The sequence below is a fragment of the Crinia signifera genome, chromosome 3 (genome assembly GCF_055691185.1).
Source record: "Crinia signifera chromosome 3, ASM5569118v1, whole genome shotgun sequence".
Taxonomy (NCBI): Eukaryota; Metazoa; Chordata; class Amphibia; order Anura; family Myobatrachidae; genus Crinia; species Crinia signifera.
Window position 1 is genome coordinate 278221439 of NC_139219.1, and position 23297 is coordinate 278244735.

The 23297-nt window shown below is 45.7% G+C and overlaps 1 protein-coding gene across 1 annotated transcript in view; it reads left to right on the forward strand.

Annotated features, from left to right (window-relative positions):
• The window catches only part of AGXT (alanine--glyoxylate aminotransferase), a 43610-nt gene that overhangs the window by 18207 nt on the left and 2106 nt on the right, over positions 1–23297 (forward strand). The window contains exons 3-10 of the mRNA XM_083178175.1: positions 3706–3770; positions 4634–4734; positions 6274–6344; positions 9346–9430; positions 15326–15421; positions 17491–17560; positions 21971–22066; positions 23034–23162. Of these exons, the coding sequence (XP_083034301.1) occupies positions 3706–3770; positions 4634–4734; positions 6274–6344; positions 9346–9430; positions 15326–15421; positions 17491–17560; positions 21971–22066; positions 23034–23162 (713 nt within the window). The remainder of the gene's footprint in view (positions 1–3705; positions 3771–4633; positions 4735–6273; positions 6345–9345; positions 9431–15325; positions 15422–17490; positions 17561–21970; positions 22067–23033; positions 23163–23297) is intronic.

Here is a 23297-nt window from a genome sequence, read left to right on the forward strand (position 1 = left end):
ATTAACGCCAACCCGAAGCGTGGCGAGCGCAGCGAGCCCGCGAGGGGCGCGGTACGCGACCTACGACCTTTTCATACCCCCACTATCCATGTCGGCGTGGAGTTGAGAATAGAAAGTGTGGCGAGCGCAGCGAGCCACTGCGCCCGAAGCGTGGCGAGCGCAGCGCGCCCCGCGAGGGGACGCGGATACCTGTGAAGCCCGCGAGGGGACGCGGATACCTGTGAAGGTATCCGCGTCCCCTCGTGGGGCACGCTGCGCTCGCCACGCTTCGGGCTCGTGGCTCGCCACACTTTCTATTCTCAACTTCATGCCGACGTGGATAGTGGGGGTATGAAAAGGTCGTAGGACACGTACCGCCGCCCCACGCGGGCTCGCTGCGCTCGCCATGCTTCGGGTTGGCGTTCATAGTGGGGGTGGTACAGTAACAAATGCCCTTTGGGGTGCATTTAACATGATTTCAACACATATCAATGATTTCTTTGAAAAATGGCATCGCATCGCATCACATCGCATGCGATGGCATGCGATGGCCTGCGATTTTTTCTTATGCGATGCACATCGTGGGAGCCGTGATACTACACAAGTACCAAAATTTTTTAGCTAAAGGTTTTGTGCATGGGAGTGGGGTAGTGCTGCAGCTTCACCTATCTGCTGATGTGACAATGATTAATGGAGCTGAGCATGGGGTGCCAAGGCACACTGACTGCACAAGTGCGCAATGCATTACTGGGGGTGGACTAAGAGACACTTTGCACAAGAGGGCAGAGGCTGAGAGGTTTGTGCTGAGCTCTGATTGGTGGAGCTCATTACATGCTTCTCATGCCCATGGAGGACAGCAGCAGCAGCCTAGTCATGGGAGGGTTTTTAATCAGAGGCAGCACTGGGACTGTGAGGTCTCCTCCAGTCCTACAAAATAAGGTGCAGAGGGACAAACACAGGTTTTTCATGTGGTATGTATGAATTTATCTCCCCCCTGCAGTTACCCATTGACCAAGTTTATACTGCCTTTACTCAGTGTTTTGACAGTGTAATATTCTCCCATGCAGTTGTGGCCAGTAATGACAAATGCAAGGGGGCCCCCCTGTCTAAAGTGCCCCAGGCTCCCGGAAAGGCTTAATCTGGCACTGAGCACAATACCTCACCCCTTTATCTGATGGGCAAATAATTATTTATTTATTGTTCCCTACAGATTTAACAGCCAAATTATCTTCGCTAGTTAAATTTGAAATGGAAATCCTTTGTTTCTCTATAAATAAGAGAATCTCTTTTGACTAGTCTTTTAAAGGTGTCAATTGAGGGATTACTTCCAGGATGCTTCTAGGTTTAAATGTAACTGTAGTCTGATCTTGTTTGGCAAAAAAATCTTTATGCTTAAGTAGACGATGAAATCTATATACTGTAGTTCTATTTCAAAATCAAATGAATGCTGCTTATAGGTCCTGACAAAAGATAAAACATTAGAGAGTACAGGCATTTCAGGGGGTGTGGGGTAATATGTTGAAAATTAAAGACAACTATGTCTTCCTGTCTTTCACAGGATTTTTGTTTTGCACTGTGTCTGACCCTTCCCCTTCTACAGGGTGTCTGACCCCTCCCCTTCTTTGGCACTTTTGCTTATGCTCTTGGTGACTCTCCCTCGTAAAAAAAGATTGATGCTACAACTGATCAGAATCACTGGCCAAGGTTTGGGTATCCACCCCTTAAATTCCTATTGGCAAGTATTCTTCTAGTCCCGTGTTTACATGAGACCATTAGAGTCTCAATAGGTGAGTTTTTCCCCCACTAACAGTCACCCGCTGTTCCCATAGAGCTAAGTACGCTCCTGGTGGAGAATGCCTGGATTTATGCTTGGACAGTAATGGCTTACAACATTAGAAGAATACCGAAAGATCAGGGCCGTCTTAACAGCAGTGTGGGCCCCTGGGCAAAGCAATGCACTGGGGCCCTTACCCATTCTCCCCTCCTAGGGGTGGGGGGTGCTATCAGCAGCAGCTTTGATGTCCCACGGGTGACAGGGGGTGCTCTATCTTCCATTCAACATGTAGGACCTGGAGCAGTAACTTCTGCTAATTACTCCTTTACTGCACAGGTGGTGGGAGGGAGAACACTAACGTGTGGAAGGGGGCACTGAGCTGAATGAAGGGCAGCTTGTTTGACTGCAGATATCTCCATTATCTGGAAATAGATCTCTTAGCCTTCAATAGTATAAAAACCTAGAGTCCAAACTTTCAGGAGGTGCTGGGAACTTGGGGATCAGAGATCAGGAGCCAGAGCAATCCATTGACAAAAATATAAAACTGTACACCAGACGTTTGGAGCTGGAGCAGGGACCGGCTGCTGGAAGGCTGATATCTCTGTTTCTGGGCATGATTGAGACAAGCCGCTAGTGGCGACAGAAAGGAGAGAGTCCCAGCTTTTGGAATATACTCTCAGAAAAACTCTAAGTCAGAGAGAACCTGAGAAATTTGACTGGGAATTGCAATTAACAGGTCAGATGCGGACTGCTGTTTGAAGTTGGATATCTCCAGTTCCCCAGGGCCGATTTTCAAAATTCTGGTATCCCTGGAAAAAGGGGATCCTCAGCTTTCAGAATAGGGCCCATATACACCTGTGGCAAGTGCCATTAAGCCCATACAAATAGACGGCCCTGCGAAAGATTCCTACTATTCTGGATGTGGACATAATAGGACTGTCCGAAAGGGATGACTGGATTGGGAACCATCACCAATACCTCAGATATACAGGATACTACCTTGTCAGATGATATCGACTGTTCAGGATTTCTGACACATGATATAGGATAGCACGGTCTCAGATTATAACTTCCGTGCAAGACTCTTGGCAGGGGATACAGACCACGTATGCAGGACAGCAGGGTCCTAGATGATCACAACTGTGCAGGTATTCTAGCAGGAGACAGAGGCCAGGTATACAGGATAACACTTTCCCATGATATGATGGCAGCCATGCAGGACTTCTGGCAGGTGACACAGGCCAGGTATGAAGGATAGCACAGTCACAGATGACAACAACCATGCAAGTCTTCTGACAGATGATGCAGGTCAGGAATGCAGGATCGCATGGTCTGGGTGGCACTAAACATGCCGGACTACACACAGATTATACAGGTCAAGAATGCAAGAATTCCTCGATCTGGACAGAGCGCCAAAAAACAAATTTCGGTAGACAGCGAGCTAGGACTACTAAACAGTAGCTGGCAGGGCAGAGGGGAATTTAAAGTGTCCAATTGATAAGAGCCAGCCCAGTTCAACCTCTCTTAATGAAAATAATTTGCAGCTGGTGCACTGTACGCTCTGATAATCAAGAAACCCCCACTACAGCTGGGCATCTCTGTTGCCCAGCAACCAGTGGATAGACGTTGACCGGAAGATTGGGTAAACCCCAGTCACCTAGCAATGACTAAGGCTTCTGTAGAAGATGAGCTGCGGCAGCTCATTATGCTTAGCCGGAGTCTTTAAAGAACCGCTTGTTACACTTCTTATCAACTTATGCAAATCTCTCATTCTGTCTACAATATTTAGCAATAATATACTAAGATGACAACAGCAATAACAAATGGAGGACATTAATAATAACAACTGAGAAGTAATCTGATTTATGCGCATAATATGGATCCTGGGTATAAAAGCTTAAGAACTGTGATATATATGCTGTAATGATGAACCACCTCTTTATGTAATGCAGGTGCTGATGTCCGTATCCTGACAAAGCCCCCTGGTGAGGGATTCACTTTACAGGACATAGAAAAGGTATTTACATGTATACTATAACTTACATTATTGCCAAAGATAAATGTAAATATATTGTGTTAAATGTGAAAATGTTCCCCCAGTACAGATCCAGGTCACTGACATAATAATGGCGGGCGGAGCGGCATGGGGCCATCGGTGGGCAGGGAGGAGGCAGCTCTTGGAGCTATATTGTGAACGGGACTCGGGTTGCTCAATCCGGGTTACCCGTCCTCACTGCCGAGTCTGAGATGGGTAAAACCCTTCTTTTAACCCAGGTCGGATTGCCGGAACTAGGATTTTTCAAAAGGCCCTTTCACACCGCATATTGACCCTGGTTGACCCGGCAACAACCTGGGAAGGACCCGGTTATTTGTGCAGTGTGAAAGGGGTATAAATGTATGGATACTCAGTGACTACCAGGGCTGTAACCAAGTGTGTGCAAGAAGCGTCTCTGGATCTGTGGATGGCACCGTTGCTGTCCCTCGGTCCCAGCATCTGACTAGCAAGGTGCCTGAGACAGCAGCCAGGATCACTGCTTCTGCACAGCCAGAACGTCCTTTGGTAGATTGCAGCGTGAAACAGACGCCGTAAGCATCCTGTGCATGCTCTGAGCAGTTCTGTCCCTACTGGCGCTGGCTGCCCCTGTTATGGTGAAGAAGCCTACTGTACATATGAAAACATAATGGCTCATTAACCAATTTACTGAACCTTATGAATAGTGCACTATGATACATTCAGGCAAGGAAGTAATAACCACTGTGTTGCATTTGGAGATATATTGAAGAACCATCATCATTTACATGATGTAACCATACACATTTTAATAAACAATGATGCACTGTTTTATAGCCTGCAGTTTATATATCATTACCCTTTTCCAGGGTCTGGCACAACACAAGCCCTCCCTCTTCTTTATCACCCATGGAGAATCATCTAGCGGAGTGGTGCAGCCATTAGATGGTGTCGGAGACCTGTGCCACAGGTATGTGCATCTACAGCCTCAGAAGAGAAAGCAGTGTGAAGGACAACCAGTTGTGTGCAATCTATGCTGTGGCCCCATTGAGTACAAATGAAAGTGCTGGGTTTATTACAGGAGGCTGGTTTCATCCATGCATCAGTTGACTTTAGCAACCAGTGGATAGACGTTCACAGTACATACATACCTACATGGACTTTATCTATGATGAGAGATCGGGGAGTAGAGTAGATTGAGACGACACAGTTCACAGCATGGAGCCTGCACCTCACAATGTAGACCGGGGACAAACCACCACTGGTGCATTTCAATGGAACGATTAAAAGCCAAATACAGTACAGTTGACCAAATCATTAATTGGCACCTGCTGATTCGCCATTAGTGGAGTCATAGAAGTAAAGGATACCTTAGCTGTATATACACAGGAGGGCAGTAATGATATTTTGGTCGAGTCAGTTTAAAGTTTGTGATAGACTGAGAAACATCCAATCACTGTGCCTAACATATCCACACATCAGTCTTTCACTGCATAAACCAGCTGGTTCTCCGACCCCTTGCCTGTTTCCTGTTTACATCCTGCTATCTAACCACCACCCCCTCGCTTGCACCTCTTGTAATCTGTCTGTCACCCCTTCCTACTAGATTGTAAGCTCCTCCGAGTAGGGCCCTCTTCCCTCCTGTTGTCAAAGCCCACTTCTCTTCACATTTCACTCACAGCTCTCCTTTACTCCAACACTCAGTGACCATCTTCATACTCATCTCCATCATTGGCCTCAAGCCTCTAGTTGTATGTTGATTGGGTCCTCACTACTTACATTTAAGCTGTAATGTGTATTGAACTGTGGTGCTCTTTATTTGTACTGTATTTTTGTTATTTATTCAATGTTATGCCAAGTTTTGTCTCCCTGTATTGTTCCTTTGTACGGCGCTGCGAAACACTTGTGGCGCCTTATAAATAAAATAATAATAATAATAATAATCAGTCTATAGAGCATGCCCCTTACATTGCACTACTGTATCAATCTGTCAGTGCACTCATCTCAGCTTGTAATATAAAGAATAATGCCATTGTCACTATTCACATTCTTCTATGTGGCACGGTAAAGATTTGGGTGAACAATCCTGTAATCGCCTAATTGTGATGTCACCCTATGTCGAATGCTTAAGTAACACCCCTTTCACACCGCACAAATAACCCAGGTCCAACCCGGATTCTTGCCAGATTGACCCGGATCTCTGTGCAGTGTCAAAGTGCCAAGGCCCAGCAACCCGGCATTCCGACCCAGGTTAAAAGAAGGGTTTTACCCGGGTTGGAACCTGTGTTGGTGGGCGGTGTAATCGGGACCTGGCATTTGCAATGTGAAAGGGGTAGGTGTGTTCCAAAATAACTGGTGTCCCAATGGTTACAGTAGTTGCCCCTATGCTACTAAGAACTCCCAATTTGCTAAGATTCACACGTATTTGATTTATATATATGGACTGACGGATGCTAATTACTGATGAAACCACAAATCTTCCTATCTGACCTCTGTGTGCTATCCATAGGTATAACTGCCTGCTTCTGGTAGACTCTGTGGCATCTTTAGGAGGTGCTCCCATCTACATGGACAAACAGGGTAAGGATTACTTATATACCCATCTATTTATGTATACTGTATGTACTCACAGGTAAGCTCAGTTACTAGGAGTGGCAGATTCCCTATTCTGATTGATGAAAAGCAAATGTATTTTGTAAATGCCCCTTCTGTGTACTATAGCTCCATACACACACACACACACTGCAGACTCTGAGGGATTTGGTGAATGGGGAAATATAATGGGGGAATATAAACATGTTCACGTTTGGCATGTTGGTGAATGCAGTCAGAAGGTGATGCATACTGTGCCAGCACAGCAAACAGTGGCCCCATTTCATCCAATTGGACACAATCCCACAATGTGTATCAGGACTGGTCCTCGTGTGGCCAGTTCTATTCTTGATTGAATACATTTATTCCAGCATGTAACATTATATCTCTGATATAAAAATGCAGATGGGACGGTATTATACATAGAACTTACTTGTTTCATGTCCTCATTTATTATGGTGTGGTATACCTCAAGGCACTGTGCTGAGCCTGGGGCCACTTATTTTTAATATACTGTATTTGTTAATGACCTAGGTGGTCAGGCATGTCCAAAGTCAGGCCCAGGGGCCAATTGTGGCCCATGCTGTCATTTCAAGTGGCCCGCAGCCTCCAGCTGGAAGTGGGCAGAGCATCAGATGTGGGAAGCACAGCGCAGGACACTAAAGGTGGGGTCCCGGTGAGCGCACCTTTACCTTGCTGTCTGCTGCAGTAAGGAGGTGCCGGCCGCCACAGTCAGATGTGTTTGGCGTCCTACACCTGCTGCTGCAATTGTATTTCACCCTACTCCATACCTCCCAACTTCTGTGTTGGGGAAATAGGGACACTCGTGCGGCGAAGCCGCGTTAGCGCCCGAAAAGGGGGTGGGACGTATGCAAATGAGGGTGCGGCTTATGCTAATTAGCCGCAACCTCATTTTCATACGAGAATAGACGCTGTGCGCATGCGTACAGCGTCTATTCTATTAGATTGGGGGGTCTCCCAATTGCCACCCCCGGCAGCGGGACAATGCCTGCCGCGGGTGGGACAGCGGAACAGGACCCAAAAATCGGGACTGTCCCGCTGTAATCGTGACAGTTGGCAGGTATGCTACTCCACAATCACAGTGGCAGCAGTGTTTGGGGAGGGGGGCAGCAAGGGGGAAGCTTGTTCCTGTAATACCACTTTTACACCAGAATGCCGGGTAGGACCCGGGAAATTGAACCCGGGAAATTACCAGGGCATGCCCTGCCTCAGACCCCATTTACACTGCACTTCAATCCAGGTTATTCCCGGGTAATGCCCTTTTACACTGAGAACGGATCAGCCCTGCCTTTCCTTGCTGCTGTCATTAAGAAATGGATTTTTGGCCTGTTGATGAGGTCACAACAAATGGAACATGACACTCCTCAAGTTTTTTTGCTTTATTAAGCTGAAAATATGCATAAAATCATCATACATTGGAATCTTTATAGATGTTATGTATTCTCATAAAGAAAGATGAAGATGCGTCTGAATACAAACTTGTAACACACTGGGACACACTGTGTGACAGCCAGCGTGTGTTCCCGCAGCTGAGGCTGTAAACTAACTGGGGAGAGTGCTTCCAGCACAGACTGTTGCTGTAGTGTAGGGCACAGTCTGCACACAGTGTGGTAACGCTGCTGCTTCTGCTGCTGCTGCGCTGCTCCATGTGCAGGTCTCCGGCAGATGACACTATCTGCCAGAGCCGCAGAAGCACCAATCAGCTCTTTGCGGCCTTCTCCCTGCCAAATAACCCGGATAATGACCATTTACACCACCCTGAGCCCCGGATAAGCCCCATGTCCGACCCTGAACATTTGCCGGGTCAGATTCCCGGGGAACAGTACCCGTGTTATTTTTTTTCAGCCCATTTACACCATGCCCTGCCCCTGACTGGAGAGGCAATATCCCGGGTCCAACCTCTGGTGTAAAAGGGGTATTACATGCAGACAGGAGGAGGGCAGCAGCATGAGCCCAAGCATCTCCTGTCCTTGCAGTGCCTGCTTTGCCTCTACGTCCTCTGGCTCACAAATAATGTCAGGCTGAATGGTCGGCCCCCACACATTTACACTTCACCAAATCTGGCCCTCGCCGCAAAAAGTTTGGACACCCCTGGCGTAAGGAATAAAATCAGATCAGGATGTCATCTCTTTGCAAAGTGACTTATATATATATATATATATATATATATATATATATATTATATATATATTGGTGCATTTAATGAATACATTGGTGGCAGTGGGCAGAATAATATAACTATTGGTGCCCAGCAGGTGTTAGCAGGGAGCAGTGCTGTCTGCTCCGTGTGTTTAGGCTGGGGGCGGGGCTAGCAGGTCTCTGCAGCAGCAGCAGCAGCATCCAGCCGGCCAGCCAGACGGAGCACAGGGGTGAGTATGACGGGCGAGGGGGCGGGGGGGCGGTCCGCCGGGCTGAAAGTGGTTAATCTTTCAGCCCGGCAGGCGTACACACATGGCGATGATGGATGAAAAACCATCTTTCCTAGCGATGATGCGGGAGCGCGCATCATCGCTAGTCGGCAATCTCCGGGGCATACACACTGGGCGATTTTCGGCCGAAAATCGCTAAAAACGGCTGTTTTGACCGATTTTCAGCTGAAAATCGTCAAGTGTGTATGGGCCTTTACACAAGTGCATAGATTGCTATACATCACCTTGCAATCATTTTTTACCCATTCAAATACTGCTTTTACTTTATAATTATTATGCATCCATTGTAAGCATTGTTGTATGGCACAGATTACAGTTGGTAGGAAACAGCCGACACCAGGAAAGGAAGCATATTGTTCTGTATACATATAGGGTATTGGGATTGTCATAGTTTCATATAACCTATACTGTTGTGCTCATTCTAGGCTAAATATACATGTACACAATAACAAAATACATTTCCCTGATGTTAATATCATTCTCTAACCTTTATTTTATCATGTTTTATTTATTTGCATTCTGACTATTGTTTCTCCTAGGGATTGATATATTATACTCTGGATCTCAGAAGGTATTAAATGCCCCACCAGGCACAGCACCCATCTCATTCAGTGATGCAGCGAGGTACAGTATGCATAAAGGATCTAGCATCTGTTATATATCATGCTGTCAGAATCCTACCGACTTTAGCCTGTAGATGACAGTAGAGCCACATCCACATACAGTATAATAGTAGTTAGCAAGCAGTACACACTCATGCTCATACATGCAACTTGTAATAACCTTGAATCTCATTGGAAATAATTACATACTTTGAACAACTGGGCAAAGTCTGGCATTGCTGTGTCTATGGGTTTATTACTGGGACTGCACAGATGCTGTATTGGTTAGCATTACTGCCTGAGGTCTTGGGTTCATTCCCACAACTCCAACTGTGTACAGTTTGTATATTCTATTCATGCTTTCATGGGCTTCCTCCAAGTACCCCATTCTCCTCCCACCCTCTTAAAATGTACTGGTAGGTTATGACTTGTAATGTTCCACACATCCAGTTAAATAGTATCTGACTAAAATAAAATATGTCTCAGTGGTGCTTTTAGAGCAGGCTTGTCCAACCCGCGGCCCGCGGGCCGCATGCGGCCCAGGTCGGGTAGTAATGCGGCCCAGTGCATTTTATAGAAATTCTAAGTATAAATTATAGGGCAACTCCGCCCGCAGCAGCGTCTCCGTGCTGGCCGCGGCACTGTGCCCAAAGTAAAGATGGCCGCGGCCAGCATCGAGATCTCCCAAACCTAAAATGGCCGCGGGAGCGCTGGTGTGCATGCGCAGGCGCACTCAGCTGCTCCCGCGGTCCGAAGGACGTCTGTGCTGGCGCTTCCCCCACGTGACTCATCCCAGCAGCGCGCAGGGCTGGATGATGATCTGATGGGTGGCGGCGGCAGGAGCAGGCAGCCAGGCCAGCGGTGACTTCTCATACCCCCACTACCATCAGCTGCGGTGAGTAATCACTACAGGGGGCATTATGAATATAAGTGGCATTACCAGGGGGCATTATATTCATAATGCCCCCTGATAATGCCACTTATATTCATAATGCCCCCTGATAATGCCACTTATATTCATAATGCCCCCTGATAATGCCACTTATATTCATAATGCCCCCTGGTAATGCCAGGGGGCATTATGAATATAAGTGGCATTACCAGGGGGCATTATGAATATAAGTGGCATTACCAGGGGGCATTATGAATATAAGTGGCATTACCAGTGGGCATTATGAATATAAGTGGCATTACCAGGGGGCATTATGAATATAAGTGTGAATATGCCCCACACACCTTGATGATTATTAATTAATGAGCATCAAGGTGTGGGGCATATGTTTAATGGGCATCATTTGTGTGGCATATGTTTAATGAGCATCAATGTGTGGGGCATATGTATAAAGGAGCTTCACGCTGTGGGGCATTTGTATAATGGAGCTTCACATTGTGGGGCATATGTATAATGGAGCATCACGGTGTGGCATATGTATAATGGAGCATCACGGTGTGGCATATGTATAATGGTGCATCACGGTGTGGGACATATAGATAATGGTGCATGACAGTGTGTGTGGTATATGTATAATGGAGCTTAATGTGGGGCATATGTATAGTGGGGCATGTGTGTCACCTGGCACTGTGGGGGCATGTGTGTCACCTGGCACTGTGGGGGCATGTGTGTCACCTGGCACTGTGGGGGCATATGGCACTGTGGGGGCATATGGCACTGTGGGGGCATATGTGTCATATGGCACTGTGGGGGCATATGTGTCATATGGCACTTTGGGGGCATATGTGTCATATGGCACTGTGGGGGCATATGTATCATATGGCACTGTGGGGGCATATGTGTCATATGGCACTGTGGGGGCATATGTGTCACCTGGCACTGTGGGGGCATATGTGTCACCTGGCACTGTGGGGGCATATGTGTCATATGGCACTGTGGGGGCATATGTGTTATCTGGCACCCTGTGTCAGAATGTGAATTTTTACTCATTCCCTGTGTCAGAATGTGTATTTCAGCTTATTTTCTGTGTCACAATGTGAATTTTGGCTTATTCTGTGTGTCACAATGTGAATTTCGGCTTATTCTCTGTGTCAGAAAGTGAATTTCGGCTTATTCTCTGTGTCAGAATGTGAATTTTGGCTTATTCTCTGTGTCAGAATGTGAATTTCGGCTTATTCTCTGTGTCAGAATGTGAGAAACAATGTCAAACATCTCACTAACTTCATTTCCAATTAAGTTTAATATGTTAACTATGTTGTCTATGTTTTTTTTGGATGATCAGGTATCGTTACTGTTATTTTATTTTATGTGCGGCCCAAACCAAATTTTCATCTTCTAATGTGGCCCAGGGAAGGTGAAAGGTTGGACACCCCTGTTTTAGAGGGTGTCGATCAGTTGGTCACCAGCAACTTGTTAACTTGTTAGACAGTCATTAGGTCGACACCATGAGGTCGACATGAGTGTAGGTCGACATGGGTTAGGTCGACATGGGTCATTAGGTCGACATGGGTTAGGTCGACAGTCCCAGAATGGCAATAGCCCAGGGATGCGAAGCCAGGCTGGCAGCTTCGCATCCACCATAGAAACCTATGGGGGATGCAGCCGGCGGCGTTGCAGGGGGGATCGCAGCAGGGATAGAGGGAGATTCAGGAGACACCTTCTCAAGTATTATTAAATATTTATCCAACAGCTCTGTCTAACTCAGACAGATATGTGTTAGATCAGTGGTCTCCAACCTTTTTTGGGTCGGGAGCTACTCGCGACAAAATAAACCGCCCGAAGAGCTACTAAAGTAAAAAATTTTAAAAAATCTGCATAATATAAAAAAAAATGCCCTTTACACATAATGCCACAAACCGTAATGCCCCTGACACATTAGGCCACACACTGCAATGCCCCAGACACAATATGCCACACACTGCAAGGTCCAATATGTCACAAACATACCTCTTAACACTGGAGGCAGAGGAGAAGAGACATCTGCGCGTGCCGAAGGCCCGCGCCAAAAATTAGAGGGTTCAGCTAGTACCGTGGAACTCCTGCGAGGCTACATCCCCCATTTTTCCCGCTATGGGGGCATGGTCAGCTCTCTAAGAGCTGTAGCCACATGGGGTGGGGCCATGGAAAATGGGGGTGTGATACACATATGCCTTCAATAGTGCAGTGCCAGATACACATGACCCCAATAGTGCAGTCCGTGATACCCATTATAAATATGCCCCGCACCGTGATGCTCCATTATACATATGCCCCACACCGTGATGCTCCATTATACATATGCCACACCGTGATCCACCATTATACATATGCCACACCGTGATGCTCCATTATACATATGCCGCACACCGTGATGCTCCATTATACATATGCCACACACCGTGATGCTCCATTATACATATGCCACACACCGTGATGCTCCATTATACATATGCCACACACCGTGATGCTCCATTATACATATGCCACACACCGTGATGCTCCATTATACATATGCCACACACCGTGATGCTCCATTATACATATGCCACACACCGTGATGCCCATTATACATATGCCACACACCATGATGCTCCATTATACATATGCCACACCGTGATGCTCCATTATACATATACCACACAATGTTAAGCTCCATTATACATATGCCCCACAGCGTGATGCTCCATTATACATATGCCACACACCGTAATGCCCATTATACATATGCCACACACCATGATGCTCCATTATACATATGCCACACCGTGATGCTCCATTATACATATACCACACAATGTTAAGCTCCATTATACATATGCCCCACAGCGTGATGCTCCATTATACATATGCCACACAGCGTGATGCTCCATTATACATATGCCACACACACACAATGCCCATTATACATATGCCCAACAACATGATTCTCCGTTACACAAATGCCCCACAGCGTGATACTCCATTAAACATATGCCACACAGTGATGCTCCATTATACAAATGCCCCACACCGTGATGCCGATTATGCTTATGACCCACAATGTGAAGCTCCTTTATACATATGACCCACACATTGATGCTCATTAAACATATGCCCCACAAATGATGCCCATTAAACATATGCCCCACAAATGATGCACATTAAACATATGCCCCACAAATGATGCCCATTAAACATATGCCCCACAAATGATGCACATTAAACATATGCCCCACAAATGATGCCCATTAAACATATGCCCCACAAATGATGCCCATTAAACATATGCCCCACAAATGATGCCCATTAAACATATGCCCCACAAATGATGCCCATTAAACATATGCCCCACAAATGATGCCCATTATGGAAATGGAAAATACGCTGGGGACGTCAGGAGGTCACGTGGCACGAAGTCACTCTGAGACCTCCTGCCGCCAAGCGAGGATGGAACCGCTACGCTGCAGGAGGTCACTGCCGCAAAGTCAGGACCACAAACGCTGCATTACAGTACATCACTTTCTGACCTCCTGCCGCCAAGCAAGGAACCTCTACGCGGCAGGAGGTCACTGGAAGCACGCCGAGCTACTTAAATACACCCGGCGAGCTACCCGTTGCTCGCGAGCGACGGGTTGGCGAACCCTGTGTTAGGTCAATTATTACTTAGTGACACATTTTAAAAGATCCACAGGTCCACTAACTATTTCCCTTGATTCTGTGGAGACCTGCAAAACATGCACTGTGTGTGGTCCTGAGGACAGATTTTGAGAACCCTATTTCTTTACTACCTCTTCCCCTCTACCCAAATGGATCAGCTGGCATGAGTTTACTACTGTATGGGAATGCGTACCACTACTTCTTGATATAATCTGATCCTTTAAAGGAAATGATGGAATGATCTGCCGAGTCTGATAGCATATACTCGGGCTCGGTGGCTCGCGAAAATCAACTCCACACCAACGTGGATAGTGGGGGTATGAAAAGGTCGGAGGATGCGTGCCGCCGCCCCTCGCAGGCTCGCTGCGCTTCCGGTTGGCGTCAATAGTGGGGTGGCGTTAACAATGGGGGGTAACCATACTTAATACCCATGAGGGGGCATATGCAATGAGAAATTGGCCATATTGGCCCTTTTCCCATTGTTCTCTATGTAAAATCGGGTTGATCGCGTCGATCGCATCGGATGCCATCATAATGGCATGCGCCCGACGCGATCAACGCGATTTTAACTTTAAAACTAATTTAACATTGTTCTCTATGGGAAAATCGTGTTGATCGCGTCGGTCGCATCGCGGCCCATTATAATGGGCCGCGATGGACGCGATCAACGCAATTTTGTCTTTACCGGCAATTAAAGCTGGTAATTAGCAGAAAATCGCGTCCATCACGTTGATCGCATGCCTTAAGTACCTTAACTCAAGGCATGCGATCAACCCCGACGGGCGCCGTGCTAGGAAACAAGTACCTAAATTTCTTTATAACTTACTATATGTATAATTTGTATCTTTTATTTTGTTATAAACTGTTTGTGTTTCTGGACCTGATGTCATTATTCTTGATTCCTCTATCCATTGTCCCCTTTTTATTTTTCTGTACCCCTCCCCCCTTTTCCATGGTTAACTGAAATAATGTTAATAAAGATTATTGATGAAAACAAAATAGTTTAAAAGAATATATAATCAAATGTAAAAAAAAGAAAAGAAAACCTAAACTACATAAGGTTAAGGATGAGATGTAGTAAGCTTTGAAAAGTGATTAGTTGGAGAGTGATAAACAATCACGGTCTCATGGTACAGGGTGATTTAGAAAAATGTCTGTTGGGAGCTGATTGGCTGGTTGTTTACCACTCTCCACTCTGAAGCTTGATACACCTGGATCTATGTCAAGTAAGATTACAAATATTTGTGATATATTTGCTTAAAGTTATGAATGGCACAGACAGAAGTATATCATTGCCATAACACTATGATGACTATCTCAGTGACACTGCTGATTTGATTTTTTACATAGTAAGAAGATATTCAGCCGTAAAACAAAACCACCATCGTTATATGTGGACATGACCTGGCTTTCAAACTACTGGGGCTGTGATGGTAAACCAAGAGTGTGAGTCCCACTATCAAGCATGCACAATTACTATTTGAATATTTTAGGAATTTAAAATTCAGTAAATGGCATACTACAGTATTTTCTTGCATTGAACAGATGTCCTACATTCAGGAAAACCACACGGTGAGATATTGGCTAATGGACAATTTTGACTAAGCAATTTTGTCTAAGTAATGATAGTCTATGATCTAGTCAAAATTGCCTTGCCTGCACAGTCAATCTATGCTAAGCAATTTATGCTAGACAATATTGACTAAGCAGGAGAAAAATAGGGAGATTTTTGCCTAACCTTCTAGGAGATTTTGATTATCTAGTCAAAATCTCCTGCCAAAATCTCACCGTGTGTACATGGGTTATATAGATACATTTAAGAGTTTATTGATTACAAAATTCACCTGTCTTGCAGCAGTACCACTTGGTGGAGCAGTCAATCTATTTGATGCTGAGGCTGACATCATGTGACATCGGCTGCTGCCCCCGGCACACCGCACCACATCCTCATTTACATGGAAACACCCAGCGTTTGCATGGGGATGCCCATGAAACGCCCAGCGTTCCCATGTCCTGCCGCACCCACCCCCCCCTGTGCAGGGCGGTGAAGGCGCCCGCACAGAATGCCTGCACATGCGCATATAACAATATGGGCATGCCCAAAGCCAAACCATCGGACCATATGGATCAGAATCAGGGCCATTGTGATAACAAATTGACACATAGAAATCTAAATTCAAAAAGTTATTTAAACTAAAATAAAAATAAAACACATAAGCAGTAGCAGCACACCCACTGTGTTGTGTAATTTGGCATCTGAGTAAGGTTAGAAAGTACGGACAATTCATCAAAAAAAAAAAACACCCTCAAAACTGTAAATTTCTAAAATCATTTTATCACTTATTAAACCTTTTTCTTACTTGCAAAAACTCCCTTCTCTGTGACATCAAAACAAAACGCGTGCTAATAGCTAATCTACAGTATATTACAACCATTTGGTTGCCATTTGTCCAAGTACAGTTCTAGTAATTATACCTTTCTTCAGAGATTTTAAATGAATTCTACTGAACACCATATGATTTGCTGCACGTATACATCTGAAATTTGAATATAAAATAGAATTCCATTGGAGAGACATATTAGGCCTGATTCAGTGGTGAGTGCTACAATTTCTTGAGTTTCTAGAGTGAACTTCCAAAAATGATGCTAAGGAGGTATGCAGTACATCGGCAGAAGGAGCCTTTACACATAAGATAGAGTCTCACATCTGCTGCTTACTTTCAAAGTGGAATCAGTGGGTGCACACCAGTGATACCATTGAACCTCTGACCAACCCTATGAAGTCTCAGAATATGTGTCTTATCTGAGGCACCTTGGCATCCCCAGATTGATACGAACCTGCAGTGGTTGACTATGGCATGCCCAGAAAACAGTCCCATTGCGCCTGTACCTTACCCCCCTTACCTCCCCTAAATGCTGGCAACCTGTCTCTCTCTCGCTCATCCATCACTGAGCATGTTCTGTAAGGCTTTGGCGCAAGTGCATAAGCAAAACATTGCTCTGCTGCATACGCGTTACATATGCAATCGACATTGAATCCACCTCTACATCTGACCGATTACAGGTTCCTTCGGGTTAGGTATAGGTTGTTGACCCATTTCATCTGGTAAATTAAAGTGGTTCCAAAGTTTTACAGAGGTCGTCTCAAACATGAAATATGCAAAGTATTACTTTTGATCCATCATATTTACCATAAGGACTGAATTTGGAGTGAACCCAAATAGGGTCCTATTTTGCTATAGGAAACCTAGTCAAGCTCTCAGGATCTGTGGCCTGAGCAGTAAAGCAACAGGGCTGCATGGGGCAGCACTGCGATTCCAAGCCGCGGGTGCAACTTGCTGCGCCAAATGTGCAGAAGCAGCTATATATCGCAGCAACAATGAGTGTGGCTATATCTATGTCTTCTAAAGTATCTTAATATTCCAGGATTGACCATTACTACTATATTTCTAGTTATCCTGCTCAGGCGATAAACATAACAGCGCTGATTGTATTACTGTGTATTTTTATATCAGGTACCACCATACAGGACCAATTACCAACTTCTTCTGCTTGAGAGAAGGACTGGCAATTCTGGCAGAGCAGGTACTATATTGTACAGATAAAATAAGAATAATATTTGTATTTATATGAGATTTGTACACTAAAAGACCTGTGTACACACAGTTTATTTATTTATTTATTAACAGTTTCTTATATAGCGCAGCATATTCCGTTGCGCTTTACAATAGCAGACAGTGAAACAAAACAGGGTATTTACAGACAGTCAAAATGTAGGAGGGCCCTGCTCGCAAGCTTACAATCTATAGGGTTAGATTGGAGTAGGAAGCACTGACTCATAGATAACTGTAACTGGGGCAGTACGGATGGTGTAATGGTTAGCATTACTGCCTCACAGCACTGAGGTCATGGGTTCGATCCCCACCATGGCTCTAACTGTGCGGAGTTTGTATATTCTCCCCGTACTTGCGTGGGTTTCCTCCGGGTACTCTGGTTTCCTCCCACAATCCAAAAATATACTGGAAGGCTAATTGGCTCCCAACAAAAATTAACCCTAGTATGTGTGTGCGTGTACATGTGGTAGGGAATATAGACTGTAAGCTCCACTGGGGCAGGGACTGATGTGAATGTTCAAATATTCTCTGTAAAGCGCTGCGGAATATGTGTGTGCTATATAAGAAACTGCTAATAAAAAAATAACACATAGGAATGTACAATACATTTTATTAGGGTGAGACCAACTTCATCTTACTCCTCATTCTCCACTAACCCTTCTGTCCTTATCTATATTGTTCTTTATTATACTTACTCATGATCCTCAGTGTCCTGATCCTCAAAATTTCACCTACCCAACCACCCTAATCTTTCTAGCCTAAGCTGTGCTGCAGATGGGAACTGGTCATGTATCTGTCCTCCTTGCTGAAATACTCAGCCACATGTAGGGTGGCCAATCCCGGGATTGGGATCAGCGGGATCCTGGGATTTGGCCCCTAAAATGCCGGGATTTCAATCCCGGGATTGGAGTTTCCAATCCCGGGATTTCGGTATTAGACTTCGCATGCACAGTCTAATGCCGGGCAGCGTCTGAGCTAGTGCTCAGACGCTGCCCGGCTTCTCCCATCCCAGGCAGTGCGGCTCTGCGCAGCGTGACGACGTCAGAGGTCACGCTGCGCAGGCCACACAACAGCCTGACCCACTGACCTCCCGTCGCGCTGATTTCCCGCCGCCTCCAAGACCGCCCACCCACCGAGGCTGACCCCCGTACCATCACCCGCCTAGGCTGCATCATGCCACCGACCCACCCAGGCTACATCCGTCCGACCGCACCGCATCTGTAAGTAAATATGCAGGCGGCCAGGGCGAATATTTGCATTAGGGAATCCTGGGATTGGGCATTTTTCAATCCCGAATTCCGGGATTGAAAAAATGCCCCGGGATTGGTATCCCTAGCCACATGCCTTCAGCTTGCTGCCTGTGCACACACTAATGCTCTGTCACCAGGGATTGTGGGTGGAGAGATAGAAATCATTAAGCTGGGTACACACTGGCCCTTATTCAGATCTGATCGCAATACAAATTTGTTCTCAAAATGGGCAAAAGCATATGCACTGCAGGTGGGGCAGATGTAGCATGTGCAGGGAGTGTTAAATTTGGGTGGGGTGTGTTGAAACTGAAATCTAAATTGCAGTTTAAATATAATGCAGCCAGTATTTACCCCACCCTCCTCCAGATCCAGCTCACCCCGCACTAAAAGCGAGATGAGCGGGCTTTCTCCGGCACTACTAACAGCTTCTATATTGCTGTCCCAGTGCTACAGATGCTGCTAGCGTGGTTGGCTTATGCGTCTCTACAGAGGCTGCTAGCATGGTTGGCTTATGCGTCTCCATGGAGACGCATAAGCCAACCACGCTAGCAGCCTCTGTAGCGCTGGGACAGCGCTATAGAAGCTGTTAGCAGCTTCTGAGAAAGCCGGCTCACCCCGCTGTCAGTGTGGGGTGAGCTGGCTCTGGAGCAGGGAGGGCAGTGCTGGACCCTGGGTTGGTAAGTATATTAGTGTAAAAGTGAGGTGTGTGTTTGTGTGTGTAATAAAGTTCTTCTTTTCTGTGTGTCTCTTTTATTTTAACATGGACTACAAGTCCCATCAGGCCCATTAATGCTCCGCATGCTAGGACTTGTGGTTTGCCATGTCCCAGCATGCGGGGAGGCCTGTTGGCACTTGTAGTTCACCTGTATAATGCAATGTTATGAATGTGTGTTTTAACCTTGTGTGTTTTAACCTTATCCTTAACCTTATCAGGCCGGCGTCCAAAGCCCTGGGATGCCAGCAACAGCGCCGGGCTTCAGCCCTGGGGGGGGGGGTGGGTGAAGCCTGGGGGGGAGACTCCCCCAGGTTCCCTGTCCAAGGCTGACCAGCCACAGTGCTCATGGTTTGGCAGGGGGACCCTATATAAAAAAAGACCCCTGGCTGTGGCATGACACCACGGGCTGTTGGAGCCTGGTGCTGTTTTTTTGTCCCCCGTATTTTTGGAACCAGGACCAGTCCAAGAGTCCGGGGCTGGTTTCAGAAATACGGAGGACCCCTACGCTCCCCCCCCCCCGTATTTTTGGAACCAGGTCCGGCTCAATGAGCCCGGGGCTGGTTAGGCTCAGGAGGGGGACCTTCAGAATGTGCAATTCGTGTCAAAAAAGGTGTTTTTTGCCTTTTTTCGCATCTCATTAAATATGTGACTTTGGGAAAAAGTGCGATTTCGCCCGTTTTTTGACTAAAAATCTCACAAATCACATTTAATGTCATCTCATTAAGGGCCCTATTCTAGTTCACTCTTTCTGACAAAATCCTTCTTAGATGGACAAAACCATGTGCACTGCAGGGGGGCAGACGTAACATCAGGGTTGCCGACCCTCCCGGAATTACCGGGAGGATCCCGAAAATCGGGTCCTCCTCCCGGCCCCCCGGAAAGGTGGGCAACCCTCCCGGATTCCGGGGGGCCCCCACGCCACCCCCCGATTGCGGCGTCTTCCCCATACTTTTTGATTGAAATCCGTCAATCCGCGGGTCTCAGAGGGGGCGGAGCTAAAATCACGTTATTTTAGCCACGCCCCCTCCACGGAGATCCGTTAATTGGGGGGTTTTACCATCCAGGGGCGGGGCTTAATGATGTAAAGCTCAAGCCCCCCCCCCCCCCCCCGAACTGCAGCTGGAAGTCTCCTCTCCGGGCTTCTCCCGGAGAGGAGACATAAAAAGTCGGCAACCCTGCGTAACATGTGCAGAGAGAATTAGATTTGGGTGAGTTCTTTTGTTTCTGTCCAGGGTAAATACTGGCTGCTTTATTTTTACACTGCAATATAGATCTCACTTTGAAGTAAAACCCCACCCAAATCTAATTCTCTCCACATGTTACATCTGCCCCACCTGCAGTGCACATGGTTTTGTCCATCTAAGAAGGATTTTGTCAGAAAGAGTGAACTAGAATAAGGCCCTAAATGTCACCCTACGTGTCCATTATGTCAATCCAATCCACTGGATCATCTAGTGTGTAATCAGCTTTAGAGTAGGTTGAGCAATGCAAGACTTACAGTATATTAGAAGAATAAACACAGGCTGTCATATAAATCCAACCTTAATACATCTCGGATATTAGCACAGTACAGTTCCTCTGTGTAATTATTGGATCAGTGTGGATAATGGGATCAAATCTAGAAAGTGTTCTCATACAGTCTATAAAATAATAATTAGGTAGTTATAAGAATTAGCAATGTACGTGAGGGACTCCCTGAGGTCAAAGGAAAGGTGTTTACAGCAGGAAAACATAAAACAGATCTGGTTGTAGAAAATATAAGGAAGACAATAACATGCGGTATCCTTACTTATAGCATGACATTTAAAAAATCATTCCTGCTACGGACTCTCTATAATGGTCTATATAACAACATTGCCCACTGGGAAATCATGATAAAATAGGCCACACTTATAGGGGTACTGTATATTCAATGATTTTTTGCGAGCTGTGACAGGAAGCCGTGCTGACTGCTTGCTGTCACAGCTGGTACGGTGAGTATTCAACTGAACCCCCTGCACATGCTGTTTCCCTGTCGCTGGGTTTTTGTAGCAATGGGGAAAACAGTGAGGCTCACAGCAAAATGCAGCGGGCTCCCTGCATTAGCTGTGAGCCTCGCTGTTTGGGGAATCCTCGCTGTCCTCTGACAATTTTGTTTTCAGCGATGCCCGCCATTTAACCCCCTCGTCGGCCGCATTGAATAAGGGCCATAGCAGTCATACTCATAATGTAACCTATACCCTGCTCTCCCCACCTTACCCAAACCAAGATAATGAGCACCACAGAAAGGTGAGTGACCTACAGGTATATTGAATTTAAAATCACTGATATAAGGCAAGTCTCATAAATATTACTAAACATCAGATCCCATTTCCAGCTTTTAACTGTATTTTGGAATAATGATCTACTGATGTTGAATAATAAATTCTATTTCCAGGGTCTGGAGCGATCCTGGGAGAAACATCACGAGAACGCTCTAAGGCTTCATAAAGGATTAGAAGCTCTAGGACTAAAGCTCTTTGTGAAGGACCCTGTGAGTAATGATACTTTATTATCATTTTAGCACATAAAACTGAATCCTAAAGGTAAACAAATCATTTAAAACTTCATGTACAAGATTTCTATTCAGCTAAAAGGGTATTTTATGCCAACTTTAATTTCTAGAACCTCAGCTCTAGCTGTCGCCCAGGTGCCGGATGACTCACTGACAGTCGGAATTCTGCAAGTCACGGCCTATTTTCCCTTGTGGGGGTCCACTACCCCCAAAGAGGAAGAATAGAATAGGTGCCACGTGCAACTTGCCACCGAGCCTGCAACGTGGCGTGCTCACCGAGCCTGCAAGGGGCTTGAATGCGTTCGCCATACGAAAAGATGACCCTGCATAGTCCCCTATTTGTGACATATGCCAAACGCTACATTGGTAGGAGTAGGTGTTTCTGATGCTATGATGCTGGGGGAGCTCCGGGCTCCCCAGTATAACTATAAATACCATGTATATGTATTTTTCTCACTCTTCTTTAAGCTGAACAGCAAATGTATAAACAGCAATGGAACGCAAATCATACTCCATAAATTCTGAATTAAATAACTGTGAACAATTGCTATGTCCTTGAACCACCTATGTTACACACATATAACTTAGATTATCTTGCAAGAAAAATAACCTGTGGGCACCTACCCTAGTAGTTAACATTTATATCATTGTATGACTACTGGCTTCTACTCCATGGATTGTTTATAAGAGCTGTAGAAGGAAATCGGTGTATATATCACACAAGAGGATTTAGTTTATCCTTTGTTTGCGACGTGACATTTCTTGCACTTGACTCCATGTACCATGTCTGGACTTGCCCCAAATTGACCAGTTTGAGCTATAGTCCATGTAGGAAATGCTATTTGCTATGGGTTTTATATTTTCTCTTTGAATAGTTGTGATGAAACCACATAGTAGAAATTCCAACAGCTTCACTTTGTAAATATTATCACGTTAATCACTGCAGGCGCTGCGACTCCCCACTGTGACAACATTCACTGTGCCAAACGGGTATGACTTGAAAGACATCGCAACATATATCATGAAGAATCACAGCATTGAAATCAGTGGAGGGCTGGGGCCCTCTGCTGGAAAGGTATGGAGTCAATTAGGAATATGAGGCGAAATTATTGGATTAACCAATTTGTATGCACTTTACATTACTAATACCGCATAGGTAATTGACCCAAATGGCCATTTATTTATCTTCTTTACATTGCTTACAGAACTG